The sequence below is a fragment of the Entelurus aequoreus genome, linkage group LG27 (assembly GCF_033978785.1).
Source record: "Entelurus aequoreus isolate RoL-2023_Sb linkage group LG27, RoL_Eaeq_v1.1, whole genome shotgun sequence".
Taxonomy (NCBI): domain Eukaryota; kingdom Metazoa; phylum Chordata; class Actinopteri; order Syngnathiformes; family Syngnathidae; genus Entelurus; species Entelurus aequoreus.
Genome location: NC_084757.1, coordinates 9,944,800 through 9,962,933, shown reverse-complemented (window position 1 = coordinate 9,962,933; position 18,134 = coordinate 9,944,800). Strand labels below are relative to the sequence as shown.

The 18,134-nt window shown below is 40.0% G+C and overlaps 1 protein-coding gene across 1 annotated transcript in view; it reads left to right on the top strand.

The window, feature by feature from the left end:
* The first annotated feature begins 26 nt into the window (after nt 1–26).
* sgta (small glutamine rich tetratricopeptide repeat co-chaperone alpha) overlaps nt 27–18,134 on the top strand; it is a 19,149-nt gene continuing 1,041 nt past the window's right edge. The window contains exons 1-10 of the mRNA XM_062038445.1: nt 27–171; nt 2,321–2,496; nt 2,558–2,661; nt 8,116–8,194; nt 8,251–8,350; nt 8,464–8,568; nt 13,864–13,999; nt 14,082–14,144; nt 14,210–14,247; nt 14,313–14,516. Of these exons, the coding sequence (XP_061894429.1) occupies nt 2,397–2,496; nt 2,558–2,661; nt 8,116–8,194; nt 8,251–8,350; nt 8,464–8,568; nt 13,864–13,999; nt 14,082–14,144; nt 14,210–14,247; nt 14,313–14,516 (929 nt within the window). The 5' untranslated portion in view covers nt 27–171; nt 2,321–2,396. The remainder of the gene's footprint in view (nt 172–2,320; nt 2,497–2,557; nt 2,662–8,115; nt 8,195–8,250; nt 8,351–8,463; nt 8,569–13,863; nt 14,000–14,081; nt 14,145–14,209; nt 14,248–14,312; nt 14,517–18,134) is intronic.

Below are 18,134 nucleotides of genomic sequence, written 5' to 3'. Positions count from 1 at the left end.
TTATTAAAAAAAAAAAGTTGCGAAAACGTGTCGCATTTTGTGACGTCATAACCAAGCGCCGACCTAACCTAAATTCTGACAACAGCGCCTTGCCGAATACAAGGAACAACCACAACAACATCGTTGTATTACTTACCGCACACACCTGCGCCTGGAACATACAGACATTTGGTAGGAAAGCAAATAGTTCCGTTTCATTTTCAGCCAAAGTCGCGTCAATTGAGCGCCGCCATGCTTCTGACAGCGAAATGTGGGCAATTAGCTTGTTAGCATTAGCATATGTGCCTCTCACGTCATGCTAAAGCCTCTAAAAACATTTGACGATTTAACGTGACTTAGCTCCTTTTAGAGCACATTGTAAGATATAAACTTCCCTCACTGAAGTCCATGAGCGATTTGGTATAAGTTACATATATTGTTAAACCCATGTGTTACAATGTAAGCCATAATTAGACAAGTCTTTAGCTTTCATTTTTCTTTTCCGGGTGGCTTTTATATGACATGTTTGAACAAGAATGGTGAAGTATAGGGTTGCAAAATTCCGGTAATATTCAAAGTTGGAAACTTTCCCTGTAAATTAACGGAAATTAATGGGAATAAACACTGAATGCAACATGCTAGATCTTGCAGCATGATTATTAGCTAAAACAACCTGATTTAATGCAAATTCAGTAGAATTTCAACCCTGCACTGTGCATTCCTCCATCACATGTGCACATACTTGCCAACCTTGAGACCTCCGAATTCGGAACAGCGGGGGGTGTATATATTTTCAAGTATTTCTTATATATATGTATATATACAGTGGGGAAAAAAGGTATTTAGTCAGCCACCCATTGATTGTCAATGGGTGGCTGACTAAATACTTTTTTGCCCCACTGTATATATATATATATATATATATATATATATATATATATATATATATATATATATATATATATATATATATATAATCCATTCATGAATGAGTATATCCGTTCGGCCACCGTGTTCAATGGAGAAGTCTGATCTACAAAATGTGCAGGCAACATACCCCTTCACCCTTCGAGCTGTCCTGGATGAACTGAAATTATTTTTTCCAATCATTTTGGAACTTGCAAGCGTACTTCTTCTTCTTACTCGTCGTCGCCATGTCTCTTCTTTGTTCTTCTGCTTCGTCTCTGTTATGGTTTTGTACACTACTACTTGCTGTAGTTTTGAAGCAACGCATGATGGGAATCCGGATGTTGTGTGTCAGTGTATTAACGTGCCGGCTGGAATAAACACACGCTGAGAAATAGCTCCGTGCCTGCCTACTTTATGGGTTATAGATAAACCTATGGATAACGGAGACATATATAATAGTCTCCTTTTCAGGTGAGAGAGGACGCTAAAGGCAGTGCCTTTAAGGCACGCCCCCAATATTGTTGTCCGGGTGGAAATCGGGAGAATGGTTGCCCCGGGAGATTTTCGGGAGGGGCACTGAAATTCGTGAGTCTCCCGGGAAAATTGGGAGGGTTAGCAAGTATGCTTTATTGTCATTGCACAAGTACAACAAAACTTTGTTTTCAGCACAAACCCGTTCAAGATTAGACAAACAAACAGTGTACAGGGTTACAGAACAGGAACGCTGATGGGTCGCCACAAGGCGCCCTGTAAAAGATGGGGAAAAAGGTCAACGCTGGGGAAGGATGAGTATAAAAAAAAATATCTAGACTGGGCTCCTAAGTCTGGAGTAGGAAAAAAAACCTCCATAGCAAAGCACATATACATATTACAACGTACATCTCGAGATATCTAGCAACAGAGGGGAGGGAGTGCGGGGCCATGGTGGCTGGCTGCAGCTCTTCAGGCACTGCCCATCCGTCCATCACTCCTATGGGATTTGTGTCAAGAGCGTTGGATTGGGGGTGGGGTATGTGTGTGTGGCGTATATTTTTTGTGGATGCATGTGTGTGTGTGAGCCTGCAGTGTGTGTCTGTTCCGCAGCCTTGATGTCGTTCAGCCGATAGTCAGTCCAAAGTCACCAACAACAGGTGTGTGTCCATGAGAGACAAGAAGGGAGTGTCTTGTGTCTTTGCCGCACTGTCCTTCGGGAGAGTCTCAAAGCCAGGGAAACAGTCCAAATTAAAATGTTTTGTATGCGAGTGAAAATAAAATTTGCTTTTCACTCTAAATTGTCTATGACTGGTCCTCAAAATTCATCCTGTGGGGCAGACAGTCTGATGTTATCCAAATCACAAGAGTGTCCACAGTTCTTCCCGCATCCTCCATTCATTTGTAGCAGCTTTGGGGTACATAAGTCACTAAATTTTCTGTTTTGTTGTCATCACACTAGCTTTTAAAGAAGTGGACACTCAGGCTGCGTCGTCGCCCTTCCTGGCTGTCCATCAGCGGTCTCTGCCTCCGCCGCCATGACAGACACCAAGCGTCTCGCCTTCTCCATCATCCGATACCTCCACGAGCAGCTGGAGTCAGGAAATCTGTCGTCGGGCGCCCAGGAGAGCCTGGAAGGTGAGCCGGAGTTATCTTCACGGAGGTGTGACGATCCTAAAGCTACGCCCTCCCTCTGCAGTGGCGGTCCAATGTCTGGAGACGGCGTTTGAAGTGTCCAAAGACGACCAGAGCCTCGCCGTCCCACTGACGTTACCTGAGATCTTCGTCGCCACTGTCGGCAAGGTACTTGTTAGCGCCGGGACTGCACCATTTTTTAGATAAAACCTCATTACCGTTTTTCTCTCTAAGATTGCAATTCGATTTGCGATTTTTATACTTTACGCATATAAATGCATGAAACTGAGAAAATAACGAATGAAGGAAGACGTGTTACTTTTAGACTGTCAATTAATATTTTCATGTCTCAAGCTAACACACATTAGAACTCTATGCAATAATCTACTTTAAAAAACATTTGGCTTCATGCAGACACTCAGAGCTTTTGTTCATTTCATGCTCTTAAACTGAAGAAATAACCGATAAAAACTCTACAATGACTATAATGTAATGTCCATCCATCCATCCATCTTCTTCCGCTTATCCGAGGTGGGGTCTCGGGGGCAGCAGCTTAAGCAGGGAAGCCCAGACTTCCCTCTCCCCAGCCACTTCGTCCAGCTCCTCCCGGGGGATCCCGAGGCGTTCCCAGGCCAGCCGGGAGACATAGTCTTCCCAACGTGTCCTGGTCTTCCCCGTGGCCTCCTACCGGTCGGACGTGCCCCCTAGGGAGGCGTTCGGGTGGCATCCTGACCAGATGCCCGAACCACCTCATCTGGCTCCTCTCGATGTGGAGGAGCAGCGGCTTTACTTTGAGCTCCCCCCGGATGGCAGAGCTTCTCACCCTATCTCTAAGGGAGAGACCCGCCACTCGGCGGAGGAAACTAATTTCGGCCGCTTGTACCCGTGATCTTGTCCTTTCGGTCATAACCCAAAGCTCATGACCATAGGTGAGGATGGGAACGTAGATCGACCGGTAAATTGAGAGCTTTGCCTTCCGGCTCAGCTCCTTCTTCACCACAACGGATCGATACAGCGTCCGCATAACTGAAGACGCCGCACCGATCCACTCTTCCCCCACTCGTGAACAAGACTCAGAGGTACTAGAACTCCTCCACTTGGGGCAGGGTCTCCTCCGCAACCCGGAGATGGCACTCCACCTTTTTGCGGGCGAGAACCATGGATTCGGACTTGGAGGTGCTGATTCTCACTCAGCTGCGAACCGATCCAGCGAGAGCTGAAGATCCTGGCCAGATGAAGCCATCAGGACCACATCATCTGCAAAAAGCAGAGACCTAATCCTGCAGCCACCAAACCAGATCCCCTCAACGCCTTCAATGCGCCTAGAAATTCTGTCCATAAAAGTTATGAACAGTATAATGTAATGTAATAATATAATATCATTTTAATGCAAGTAACCATTTAAAGCAGGGGTCTGGAACCTTTTTGGCTGAGAGAGCCATGGAAGCCAAATATTTTAAAAAGTATTTCCGTGAGGTCTATATAATATTTTTTTAACACTGAATACAACTAAATGCGTGCATTTTTAAGTGAGACCAACATTTTTAGAGTATAATAAGTGTCTTATTCTTTTTAATAATATTGTTATTCTGAAGCTAACCAATAATAAATTAAAATACTTCTTACCATTAATGCAACTTCTTGAACAGGTGCGGTAGAAAACGGATGGATGTATTAAAACGCATGAGAATGTTTTATATTTTGAACCTTATTTTTAACACTGTAATTACCGGCGGAATTATTAATTACTTATTGTGTTAAGCAATGTCAGCTAAGAGTTTTAAAGATTAAAGATTAAAGTACCAATGATTGTCACACACACACTAGATGTGGTGAAATTTGTCCTCTGCATTTGACCCATCCCCTTGGGGAGCATATTTATTTATGCAGTCATCAAAAGAACCATAGGTTCTTTACCCCTGATTTAAAGGGATATAAACTTTAATTTCTCTATACTGTAAAAATTCCATTGTACTATAATTGGACAGTAAATAACTGTGTTATCCTAAATAAATAAACAAACAAAAAAATAAAGTGGATTAATTCTCTAAGCAAAAATATTACTCAAATAAATATTGAACATGTTAAATTGAAATTTTTTCCCAAGTTGGAAAAACTGGGTCGGACGTTGTCTTTTTGTTTATTGTGATCACGGCATTCTCACTCTTTCGTGTTGATGGGCTTATATTGCCCATCCGATTTTGAAGCTGAAATATTATATTCCTGTAACAGGGCTTTGTAATCATATTTTTTTTTACTTAAAATTTTTGTTACTTTGCGGCACTTCTCACTAGCGAGTCGCGAGTGTGTAAAGCTGGTGCCCCGCTCTCCGCCCACCAAGGCAAAGATTGTGGATAGAGATGTCCGATAATGGCTTTTTTGCCGATATTCCGATATTGTCCAACTCTTAATTACTGATTCCGATATCAACCGATACTGATATATGCAGTCGTGGAATTAACACACTATTATGCCTAATTTAGTTGTGATGCCCCGCTGGATGCATTAAACAATGTAACAAGGTTTTCCAAAATAAATCAACTCAAGTTATGGAAAAAAATGCCAACATGGCACTGCCATATTTATTATTGAAGACACAAAGTGTATTATTTTTTTGAACATGCCTCAAAACAGCAGCTTGGAATTTGGGACATGCTTGAGGTTGGGGTGGGCGGGGTTGGGGGGGGGGGGGGGGGTAGCGGGGGGTGTATATTGTAGCGTCCCGGAAGAGTTAGTGCTGTAAGGGGTTATGGGTATTTGTGCTGTCGTGTTTATGTTGTGTTACGGTGCGGATGTTTTCCCGAAATGTGTTTGTCATTCTTGTTTGGTGTGGGTTCACAGTGTGGCGCATATTTGTAACAGTGTTAAAGTTGTTCATACGGTCACCCTCAGTGTGACCTGTATGGCTGTTGACCAAGTATGCCTTGCATTCACTTGTGTGTGTGAAAAGCCGTAGATATTATGTGACTGGGCTGGCACGCAAACGCAGTGCCTTTAAGGTTTATTGGCGCTCTGTACTTCTCCCTACGTCCGTGTACCGAGTGTACAGCGACGTTTGAAAAAGTCACACTTTTGTTTTTGAAACCAATACCGATAATTTCCGATATTACATTTTAAAGCATTTATCGGCAGTCCGATATTATTGGACATCTCTAATTGTGGATGACTGAAAAAAGGGCTCACTGCATTCAGTTGATTCTACTGTTAAATAAACGCGCTCAGGTGCTGAGAGCGATGCACGGAATGAGACGTCTTTCTTCGACGAACAAACGCGAGGCTCAACAAATCTGATGGGTGAACATGTCTGTCACTCAAACGCCTGAGGAAAAACAACAAAAAAACCCTCTGCCTTTTGTGGTTATTCATCACACGGTGATAAATAAAGTGGAACGCAGATTTTATTACCTCCGCCGAAGATGTTATGTTTTCGCCAGGGCTTGTGTGTTTGTTAGCAACATAACTCAAACAGTTATGGGCAAAAGCCATTTTCAGGAAATGTCCACAAAAAAAAAAACAATTCTTCTTATCTACTACAACACATTACTTCCTGCTAACGGCGTTCCACCGCGGTCCCGCGCCGCGCAGGGGAATCTGGCAGATGTAGTTTATTTTCAGACCCGTCCAACGCTAAAACGCCGGACAAACTATACACTCACCAAGTTTTCGTGCGATATTGTCACACGTCACAGCAATATTGTGAAGACTCTGAAACTGCAGTACAGCGTTGTCTACGATATTGTTGCATCTCTAGTAACGATTGATCGATAGATGGATTTATATTCCCAGGATTCAAGTAAATCAATCTGTGCTCTGCTAGTTGGCCTTACAGAAGATATATATCTCTCTATCATCGTATATAAAGCTAATTTATGGCCTTTTCTTCGCTGACAGGCATAAAAAAAATTCAAGAATTTGTCTTATTGCTTGTGCTATGGCGCCATTTTTTGGACAAGTTTGCTCATTGCTGGTGCTGCAGTGTCCTTCCATTTACTGGTAGTGCTTTCAACAGGAAATGTAATTGCTCTTCAGTCTTCTAGCAGTCCATAGCGTTTCTACTCGAATGGATTTTCCCTTTTATCACTCCCAAGTAACGTTTATAAGTTTTACAATATAACTAAAATTGTTTATACTTACTAAACCGTTCCATGTGTGATGTCTGCAGGAGTGTTTTCATAGATGTGTGTATGTGCTATCGTAATGTAATACCACTAGCGTCGTTGGCATTCGCTAATTAGCTAACACGTTCACGAGTGTCTTTGTTAGTATTATTAACTTATAATGGCGTTCTTATTGTGTTGTTTCAGTTTCACAAATTTCTCAGTAAATTCACCAAAACGTCACCGTGGAGTTATTGAGTCCGTTTAGCTGATTAGAAAGCTATCTTCCGCAGCTAGTGGGTCCATGACCATGACTTCTGTTTTGCTTGATCTTCCGTTTTACTGCCGTGTTACAGACATCGTTTGGAAACAATTAAGGTATGTAAATAAATATTTACAGAATATTTCTGTGTAAATAACTAATTTTACAACGTATATATCTGCAGCTTATAGTCTGGTGCGGCTAATATATGGAAAACAAATAGTTTTCTCTAATATTTAGGGTGCGGTTAATATACCGGTGCGCACTATAGTCCGGAAGATATGGTAATCGATTTCATCGCAACCACAAAAGAAAACATTGGCTTTAAGTACGGCAGACTTTATAAAAAGTTGCTTTTATGTCTTTTGAAATAGACGTTAAATGTTGAGAGTCTGTGACGTCAGTCATCAAAACACTGTGGAAGATATTGAATCGTTTTGGATCGTATCGTTGTAAGTAAACTAATATCGACCTAAATCGCATTGGCAACCTCAAATTATAATCAAACCAGTGTTTTCCACACATTCATTTATGTGTGGCGGCCCGCCACGAAAGAATTACGTCCGCCACAAATTAAAAAAAAAAAAAAGAATATATATATATATTTATTTTTATTTTTTTTGTCCTGTCCAGCTTCTCAGGCAAATCATATAGTTGATGTAGATGCCCATATAGGCTGTTCAGATTTACTTTACAAAAGAGAAGTGTAGGATACTTCTCTTGTTGCCTTATTTGTATTTGACCCCTACTGTTTTCTGTTTATTTGTTACTGACTGTGGCAGGACACCTCTGCCTCTGTTTCACTTTATGTTGCTGGTAAATAATATGGTTATAGTAGTAGGCTAAAGTTAAATTATTTAGTATGCACTAATTAAAGGGGCAGAGCTTTGAGAGACATTTTAGCTTTTATATTTTATAAGATATATTTTTTGTAAGAACCACAATTAATAAATATATTTCAGTGAATAACTTATTGTTCAAATCTGTATATAAATATGTACATAAAGTGTTGTAATGGATGGATGGATGGACATTTAAAACAAAACTGTTATTATTAATTTGTAAGTATACATTTTTTGAGCCTTTTTAGAGAAAATCATATCATTGTAGTAAATTATGCAAATTACTCGATGATGTCATGGTGACCACGCCCATAGCCACGCCCCCACCGCCACAGGTATCTTGGTAGTTTATGGGAAACACTGCAAACCTTTGTTAAAGCGAATCGATACACCCCTGTTTGTAACGTATTTGTGCGCTCAGTCGCAGGTCAACAACAACGCCACTACAAACTCCATCAGCGAGGAGCAGAGAGCGGAGGCAGAGAGACTCAAGACGGACGGTAAGGCGTCTCTCCTTTTGTCGTGCGACGCCTCAGTGACGCGTTCTCCTCCACAGGAAACGATCAAATGAAAGTGGAGAACTATGCTGCCGCTGTTGAGTTTTATTCCAAAGCCATCGCCGCCAACCCTCAGAATGCCGTCTACTACTGCAACAGGTCAGCGTTCTGCCTCTCCCACTTTTACCAAACCAGTGTTCTTTCTGTACGTGACGGAACCATGTCAAGTGTGGAATACAAGTCAAAGGGTGTGGTCATGTGACGTGTGTCAGGGCGGCGGCGCTGAGCAAGCTGGGAAACTACGCGGGGGCGGTGCAGGACTGCGAGCAGGCCATCAGCATAGACCCAAACTACAGCAAAGCTTACGGCAGAATGGGGTAAGTACTAGGGTCTGGTATTTTTTTTACATATTATCTGATAACGCTTCTAAATGTTTACTTTTAAAACAGCACCGGGGCCCAAACGAGTACTTTAAGAACAGAAAAGAAAAACATACACATTTTGTCCAAAACAATACTCTACCTGTAGATTCCTAATGAAGCCTTTAGCTTGACGCTCCTCTACTTTCTCCTGCTACGCTTGCTGCGGCGACAACAAACAAAACTCCAGACGCTCGTCTTCGTTTTGTATAGTTTACTTGTGAACTTAATCATTCAAAAACGTAAAACAATAACGACATTGGAACAAATGAATGGCAAAATGAAGCGAGTTTGTTACAGTAAAAAAAGAGTTAGAAAAAGTAAAAGTGAGCGTCAAGCTAAAGGCTTCATTAGGAATCTACATTTTAGTCAAAAAACTGTGTGGCTCAATTCTCCCGCACCTGACTGCCATTACCCATAATGCACTGTGTCCAAAAACCCAACCTACCACACAGATCCTTCCGCCATATATGCAATTTAAACAGTTACGTCATCCAATTATTTAGACAAATGTAATAATTATTGTAGGCATGCAAATAAAGTAAATAGTCCCATTTTGGCTGAATAAACATAAAGCACCTTCCATAAAATATGTAAATTAACTCAAACAGCATTTAGGCTCCTACACTACCTTTTTAATGTTTACATATTTTTGTGACATGAAAGTTGATCAGAATAGTCATTTAGGAATAGGGTTGCAAAGGGGTGGACGTTTACCGCGGGAAGTAGGGCTGTGCAATATGGCCTTTTTTTAATATCTCAATATTTTTAGGCCATATCGCGATACACGATATATATCTGGATATTTTGCCTTAGCCTTGAATGAACACTTGATGCATATAATCACAGCAGTAGGATGATTCTATGTGTCTACATTAAAACATTCTTCTTCATACTGCATTAATATATGCTCATTTTAAACTTTCATGCAGAGAGGGAAATCACAACTAAGTGAATTGACCAAAAGTGTATTTATTAAACAGTTATTAAGCAGTGGCACAAACATTCATGTCATTTCCAAAACAGAAAGTGCAAGATTGTCAGAGACATTTTAAAACAAGCTATTAGTGCACTTTTGTGCATGACGTCACTAAGATGACATCAAAACAACACTAAATTAAAGTGCACTTTTTGTACAGAATGCCACTACAATAGTTTAAAACAAATAAAGTGCACATTTGTGCATGATGTCACACAAGATATTTCAATAACTGTCAAATAAAAATGAGTTGCATAATAGGAAATCAAATAGTGTATGTCCTTCGCTATGTGGTAGGTTCCTGCGGTCATGATCTCTTTTTGTTGTTGACTAGTTTTTCATCCGGTGTTGATCTGGAAATGTTTGCCTCAGCATTTTGATGGTGTGGGCGTGTGGCACCGAATGGAGATGTTGACATGCGGAGTAAGCACTCTTAATTCTCCAGCAGGTGACTTTTCAAATGATGCTACATATTAGCAGTAATGCTACTTTTTGTAGCAACACTTTTGCCCCACACTTGACAAATTACGGTTGTCTGTTCGACATATTCCCACTTGAAGCCAAACCACCGCCAGACGATGCGGTTTTCTTGGGAATTAATTCTTCCTTCATTTGTTACCAGATTTGCACCTTCTTTCTCTCGTATTACCACTTGCACCACAGCTAACTTTAGCCATGCTGCTACCTCTCTGCTGCGCGAGGGCGTATACGTATGTGACGTATGACGTGACAGTATGTGACGTGTGTAAGAAGGTGCACTTGCTGTCTGTGAGAAGGAGACACAAGAAGGAGTGGGAAGAGCCTGTAGTGTAATGTCAGCAGCTAAAAGCAACTGCGTGAGAACGTATACTCGAATATCACGATATAGTCATTTTCAATATCGCACGGAGACAAACCCGCGATATATCGAGTATATCGATAAATTGAGTATATCGATAAATCGCCCAGCCCTAACAGGAAGTTAAGCTCGGGAAGTTTGGAAATATTGACCATTTTTTGATTATTCAAAGTTGGACACCGTCCATGGGAATTAATGGGAATGAATGGGGAATTACAATAATGATATATTATTGGGCACTTGTCTATATGCTGCTGCTTCTTTGTGGCATTTTTGACGTAGCTCTTTGCACAGTATTTGCAAATGTACACCGCCTTTCCGCCTACATTGGTTGGGGTGAAATGTCTCCACACATCATATGTGGCATTATTCTGTTTGTATTTATTTATTCTTGTAAAACACTAATGCAATGCCACACACAGATATAAATAGTCAGCTAAACAATTGGAGTAGTCTTTAAAAAATATTTTACTGATGGACAAAGGAATAGAAATAGGCTAGATGAATAAATGAACACTCAATCAGCATGCTAAATCAAACTATAACCTACATACTTGTATGACAGCAGAATGGCTAGCAGAGGAAACTACACCTTTTGATTTAGTATTTGCTAGTTGAACTTTACAGATCACAAAAAAGGTAAATTCGGATCGCTAACGTTGTTAGCATAAATGAATGGGATTTAACATAGAGAAAATTAGCATCACGGCTAACGGAGAAATATTTTCGGTTCATTATGAGACTGTGGTGGTACATAAACCTAGCTACCTAAAGATATTGGCCCCAAAATCATTTAACAAGTACAGGAAAAGCTAGCTGGCTTGAGTGAAAGTCTGCTAGAGTAGTCTACAGTCATACAGTAAAAAGCAATTACACCTCTATTACACTTAAATACCATAGATCTATATATTTACCCCAGTAATATCATTAAAACTTACCTGACTGGATGAAGTCCTTGGGCTGCACGCTGGGAATTATCTGTGCATGTGATGGAAGAATGCACTGCACATGTGATGGAGGAAGGCACAGTGCAGGGTTGAAATTCTACTGAATTTGCATTAAATCAGGTTGTTTTAGCATGTTGCATTCAATGTTTATTCCCATTAATTTCCTGTTAATTCCCATATATTCCCGTTAATTCCCATGGAAAGTTTCCAACTTTGAGTATTCCCGTAATTTTGCAACCCTACTTAAGAACTTCATTAATATAAATTAAATTATAATTGAACAATACCATTCAGTAGTTTGAAATAAAAGTCACCCCAAATGATCATAGTTATCGCAGAAATACAGTACAGTACTCAGGGAATGTTCATGTGATTTTACAGTACTTAATGGGTCTGATCTACTAAAGGTTTACGTGTATTAAACCACGTGCAAACTCAATAGCACTCGCAAAGCTGAGTAGCTAAGCTCGCGCGCAGAGGATTGTGTCTATTCAGTGAGCAAAATAAGGAGCGCAATCCATTTAGCGTGTTTTTCTTCTTGAATATATGCTGAATGTCATTAAGACCACAATACTAGAGATTGTGAATGATAGGCAACATTCCAAAAATGTGCAATTCTCCTTTGCTAATTTCTTTTGAAGAAATGAGCAAAGCCTGGAAGGGAGAAGTAAAATGCCATGGAGGTGTAAGTGTAGGAAGCGAACAGCTCCATGTTGACCATTCGGTTAATGGCGGCCTCGCATTCGCAGTGGTAGTTCTGGCGCACTTGAGACTCCATTTTGGCTGGCTGGTTTGTCTTTTCTTTCAAAAAGGAGTAAGAAAGCGAGGCTTGCCAAGCATGGTTTCAGACTATCGAGCACAGGTGTCAAACTCAAGGCCCGGGGGCCAAATCTGGCCCGCCACCTTATTTTATGTGGCCCGCGAAAGCCTGGAAATATGTGTTAATAAAATGCTTCATCTTTTCTTACTAAATGTATTTGTTCTTTCCCTTTTGACATTAAACATCATGAACTGCATGCAATTGCATATTTTTCAAAATTCAATATTAAAAAAAATAAATTATATCATGTAATCCAAAAATATTTGTTGTTAAAATAAAAATAAATACTGCACTTAAATATCTGCTTGACTTGTGATTTCAAAACAAATGATCAATCAAATTGTAGACTGTAAAATTGACAATAGATTTTACGGTTAAATTCCACCGACTTTTTACCCTAAAATCAACTTTGGTACTGTTTTTTTCCATATACAGTAAGATACTAAAACATTAAAGAACAAACAAAAAAAACATTCAACGGCTTTGTTGCTTGAATTTTACCACTAAAACAGTGGTATTGTTTCTCCATTCCATTCCATTTATTCACATGTTTTATATGCTGTAAAAAACCACTGCTTTTACTGTAAAACATACTTGCCAACCCTCCCGTTTTTACCGGGAGACTCCCGGTATTCAGCGCCTCTCCCGATAACCTCCCGGCAGAAATTTTCTCCCGACAAACTCCCGGTATTCAGCCGGACCTGAGTGGGGACAGCCTGTTCTCACGTCCGCTTTCCCACAATATAAACAGCTTGCCTGCCCAATGACGTCATAACTGTAGAATGATCGAGGGCGAGTTCTTGGTTTCTTATGTGGGTTTATTGTTAGGCAGTTTCATTAACGTCCTCCCAGCGCGGCAACAACACACAACAACAGCAGTCACGTTTAGTCTACCGTAAAGCAGTTCGTCTGCCGTAAACAGCAATGTTGTGACACTCTTACAACAGGACAATACTGCCATCTACTGGATAGCCTCCAGAACACTGAAATTCAAGTATTTATTTTATTTATATGTATAATAAAATAAATAAATTTATAGCTAGAATTCACTGAAAGTCAAGTATTTCATATGTATATATATACATATATATATATGTATATATAATATGTATATATATACATATATATATGAAATACTTGAGTTGGTGAATTCTAGCTTAAATATATTCCCCTCTTAACCACGCCCCCGCCCCAACCACGCCCCCCCACGCCCCGTCCCCCACCTCCCGATATCGGAGGTCTCAAGGTTGGCAAGTATGCTGTAAAATTCTGGTGACTGAGCTGCCAGTTTTTAAAGTAAAATTAAAATATTTTTTTTGCAGCTTATGTAAAAAAAAATATTGTTAACGTATTATAAATACATGTATATTTATATATTACTCATTGTTAAATGCGGCCCTCCGAGGGCAACCGTAACTGCGATGTGCCCCTCAATGGAAACCAGTTTGACACCCCTGATCTAGAAGGTTATTGCATTATTGGATGGCTGTAAATGAAAGAGAGTCTGTGCAAAGCTGACACAAACCAAAAAGGCTGAGTTTCACCAGTCCAAACAGAAATATCTCCACTCTGGCCAGAGTATTCCAAAGGCTCACCCAAAAACACGTTAAAATATCCGTATTGGTAGAGACGTGTCCTGGAAGGTTCTGAGCATGCGCTGTGCTTGCAGGTTGGCATTGGCGAGCCTCAACAAGCACACAGAGGCGGCGTCGTTCTACAAGAAAGCCCTAGAACTGGACCCTGACAACGACACGTATAAGTCCAACCTGAAGATCGCGGAGGACAAGATGGACACCACTAGTCCTGTAAAGCAAACACCATTTGTGTGCGCACGCCATTGTTTGATGTTTGCGCTCACTTGTGTGTTTGTGTGTGTGTGTGTGTCAGACGGCGGGCATGGGCGGAGTGGACCTGGCTGGACTGCTGAGTAATCCTGGTTTCATGAACATGGTGAGGGCGGCCATTGTTACTCTTGTCATTAGGTCAGTTTGTGTGACGAGTGGTGTTTGTTGCAGGCGTCGTCGCTGATGACCAACCCTCAGGTGCAGCAGATGTAAGTGTGTGTGTGTGTTGTTTTGTGTGTGTGTTCTGCCTGCTGATGGTAGCGCTGTTTGGCAGGATGTCAGGAATGATGTCTGGGGCCTATGGCGGAATGGGTGGTGGAGGAGGCGGTGCAGCAGCAGCAGCCGCAGCAGCAGCAGCAACAGGCGGAGGAGGAGGAGTAGGCGGAGGAGGAGGAGGAGGAGGAGGAGTACTAGGCGGAGGAGTAGGTGGACTCCCCGGAGGTGCACCAGCTGGAGATTTATCAGGACTCATCCAAGCGTGCGTACATGAAATACTTTGACACTTTGTTATAATTGCAAATATCTCCTCAAATAGTGACCATGCTTTATTTATCATTACTCGCCATCCGCCTGAATCAACAAAAGGCCACAGCGGCTGTTAGAGTTGTACGGTATACCGGTACTAGTATAGTAACGCGGTACTAATGAATCAAAAACGGTACTATACTGTTTGAAAAGTACCGGTTCCCGGGCATGACGGCGCGTCGTGACATTGCTGGTTTTACCAGCAGAGGAGCATGTTCGGCAGCGCACACACACGGAGTACTTACAAGCAGACACAGTGTGTAGACAGAAAAGAGAGAATGGACGCATTTGGCTTCAAAACTAACGATAAAGGTGAGGTTATAACACTGAAACGCCCTCAGGAAGAGGTGCTTTAAGACATGGCGACGAACGTCCATCCGCAGTCGGCAGTGTTTTAGCTACTTCTAAATCACTAATCTTCGCCTCAATGGCGACGAATAGAGATGGCCGAAATATATGCGTTAAAATGTAATATCGGAAATGATCGGTATCGATTTTTTTATTATCGGTATCATTTTTTTAAAACAATTTTTTTTTTTTTTTTTTTTAAATTAAATCAACATTAAAAACACAAGATACACTTACAATTAGTGCACTAACCCAAAAAACCTCCCTCCCCCATTTACACTCATTCACACAAAAGGGTTGTTTCTTTCTGTTATTAATATTCTGGTTCCTACATTATATATCAATATATATCAATACAGTCTGCAAGGGATACAGTCCGTAAGCACACATGATTGTGCGTGCTGCTGGTCCACTAATAATACTAACCTTTAACAGTTAATTTTACTAATTTTCATTCATTACTAGTTTCTATGTAACTGTTTTTATATTGTTGTACTTTCTTTTTTATTCAAGAAAATGTTTTTAATTTATTTATCTTATTTTACTAATTTTTTAAAAAAGTACCTTATCTTCACCATACCTGGTTGTCCAAATTAGGCATAATAATGTGTTAATTCCCCGACTGCATATATCGGTTGATATCGGTATCGGTTGATATCGGTATCGGTAATTAAAGAGTTGGACAATATCGGAATATCGGATATCGGCAAAAAGCCATTATCGGACATCCCTAGCGACGAATAAAGTAAGTTTCTTACAAGTACCATTATCACTGCAGGATGAGGAATAGCTAAACATGCTTCACTACACACCGTAGGAGGATACGATAGCTCATTGCTTACAGCAAGCTAGCATCCCTGAACGTAAACAAACGCCATGGGTGGATCTACACCTGACATCCGCTGTAATGATACCAAGTTGGTGATGGGTTCTACATGTAAAGCGACTTTGGGTACTTAGAAAAGCGCTATATAAATCCCAGGTATTATTAAGTACAATAGCGTATCTAGTCGATACTACTATGATTACATGGATATTTTTTATCGTCTCAAAATCATTTTTCCTTTTTAAAAAATGTATATTGTGTTTATAAAGTCAGGAAATATGTCCCTGGACACATGAGGACTTTGAATATGACCACTGTATGATCCTGTAACTACTTGGTATCGGATCGATACCTAAATGTGTGGTATCATCCAAAACTAATGTGAAGTATCCAGACAACAGAAGAATTAGTGATTATTACATTTTAATAGGGATGTCCGATAATATCGGACTGCTGATATTATCGGCCGATAAATGCCTTAAAATGTAATATCGGAAATGATTGGTATCTGTTTAAAAATTATCGGTATCGGTTTCAAAAAGTAAAATGTATGACTTTTTAAAACGCCACTGTGTACACGGACGTAGGGAGAAGTACAGAGCGCCAATAAACCTTAAAGGCACTGCCTTTGCGTCCCGGTCCAATCACATAATATCTACGGCTTTTCACACACACAAGTGAATGCAAGGCATACTTGGTCAACAGCCATACAGGGCACACTGAGGGTGGCCGTACAAACAACTTTAACACTGTTACAAATATGCGCCACACTGTGAACCCAAACCAAACAAGAATGACAAACACATTTCGGAAGAACATCCGCACCGTAACACAACATAAACGCAACAGAACAAATACCCAGAACCCCTTGCAGCACTAACTCTTGCGGGATGCTACAATATACACCCCCCCCCGCTAACCCCTCCCAAAAACCCCGCCCGCCCCAACCCCGCCCACCTCAACCTCCTCATGCTCTCTCAGGGAGAGCATGTCCCAAGTTCCAAGCTGCTGTTTTGAGGCATGTTAAAAAAAATAATGCGCTTTGTGACTTCAATAATAAATATGGCAGTGCCATGTTGGCGTTTTTTTCCATAACTTGAGTTGATTTATTTTGGAAAACCTTGTTACATTGTTTAATGCAGGGGTCACCAACGCGGTGCCCGCGGGCACCAGGTGGCCCGTAAGGACCAGATGAGTAGCCCGCTGGCCTGTTCTAAAAATAGCTCAAATAGCAGCACTTACCAGTGAGCTGCCTCTATTTTTTAAATTGTATTTATTTACTAGCAAGCTGGTCTCGCTTTGCTCTACATTTTTAATTCTAAGAGAGACAAAACTCAAATAGAATTTGAAAATCCAAGAAAATATTTTAAAGACTTGGTCTTCACTTGTTTAAATAAATTCATTATTTTTTTTACTTTGCTTCTTATAACTTTCAGAAAGACAATTTTAGAGAAAAAATACAACCTTAAAAATTATTTTAGGATTTTTAAACACATATACCTTTTTACCTTTTAAATTCCTTCCTCTTCTTTCCTGACAATTTAAATCAATGTTCAAGTATTTTTTTTAATTTTATTGTAAAGAGTAATAAATACATTTTAATTTAATTCTTCAATTGAGCTTCTGTTTTTTCGACGAAGAATATTTGTGAAATATTTCTTCAAACTTATTATGATTAAAATTCAAAAAAATTATTCTGGCAAATCTAGAAAATCTGTAGAATCAAATTTAAATCTTATTTCAAAGTATTTTGAATTTCTTTTAAAATTTTTGTTCTGGAAAATCTAGAAGAAATAATGATTTGTTAGAAATATAGCTTGGTCCAATTTGTTATATATTCTAACAAAGTGCAGATTGGATTTTAACCTATTTAAAACATGTCATCAAAATTCTAAAATTAATCTTAATCAGGAAAAATGACTAATGATGTTCCATAAATTCTTTTTTTAATTTTTTCAAAAAGATTCGAATTAGCTAGTTTTTCTCTTCTTTTTTTCGGTTGAATTTTGAATTTTAAAGAGTCGAAATTGAAGATAAACTATGTTTCAAAATTTAATTGTCATTTTTTTTCGTGTTTTCTCCTCTTTTAAACCGTTCAATTAAGTGTAAATATCATTAATTATTAATAATAACATAGGGTTAAAGGTAAATTGAGCAAATTGGCTATTTCTGGCAATTTATTTAAGTGTGTATCAAACTGGTAGCCCTTCGCATTAATCAGTACCCAAGAAGTAGCTCTTGGTTTCAAAAAGGTTGGTGACCCCTGGTTTAATGCATCCAGCGGGGCATCACAACAAAATTAGGCATAATAATGTGTTAATTCCACCACTGTATATATCGTATCGGTTGATATCGGAATCGGTAATTAAGAGTTGGACAATATCGGAATATCGGATA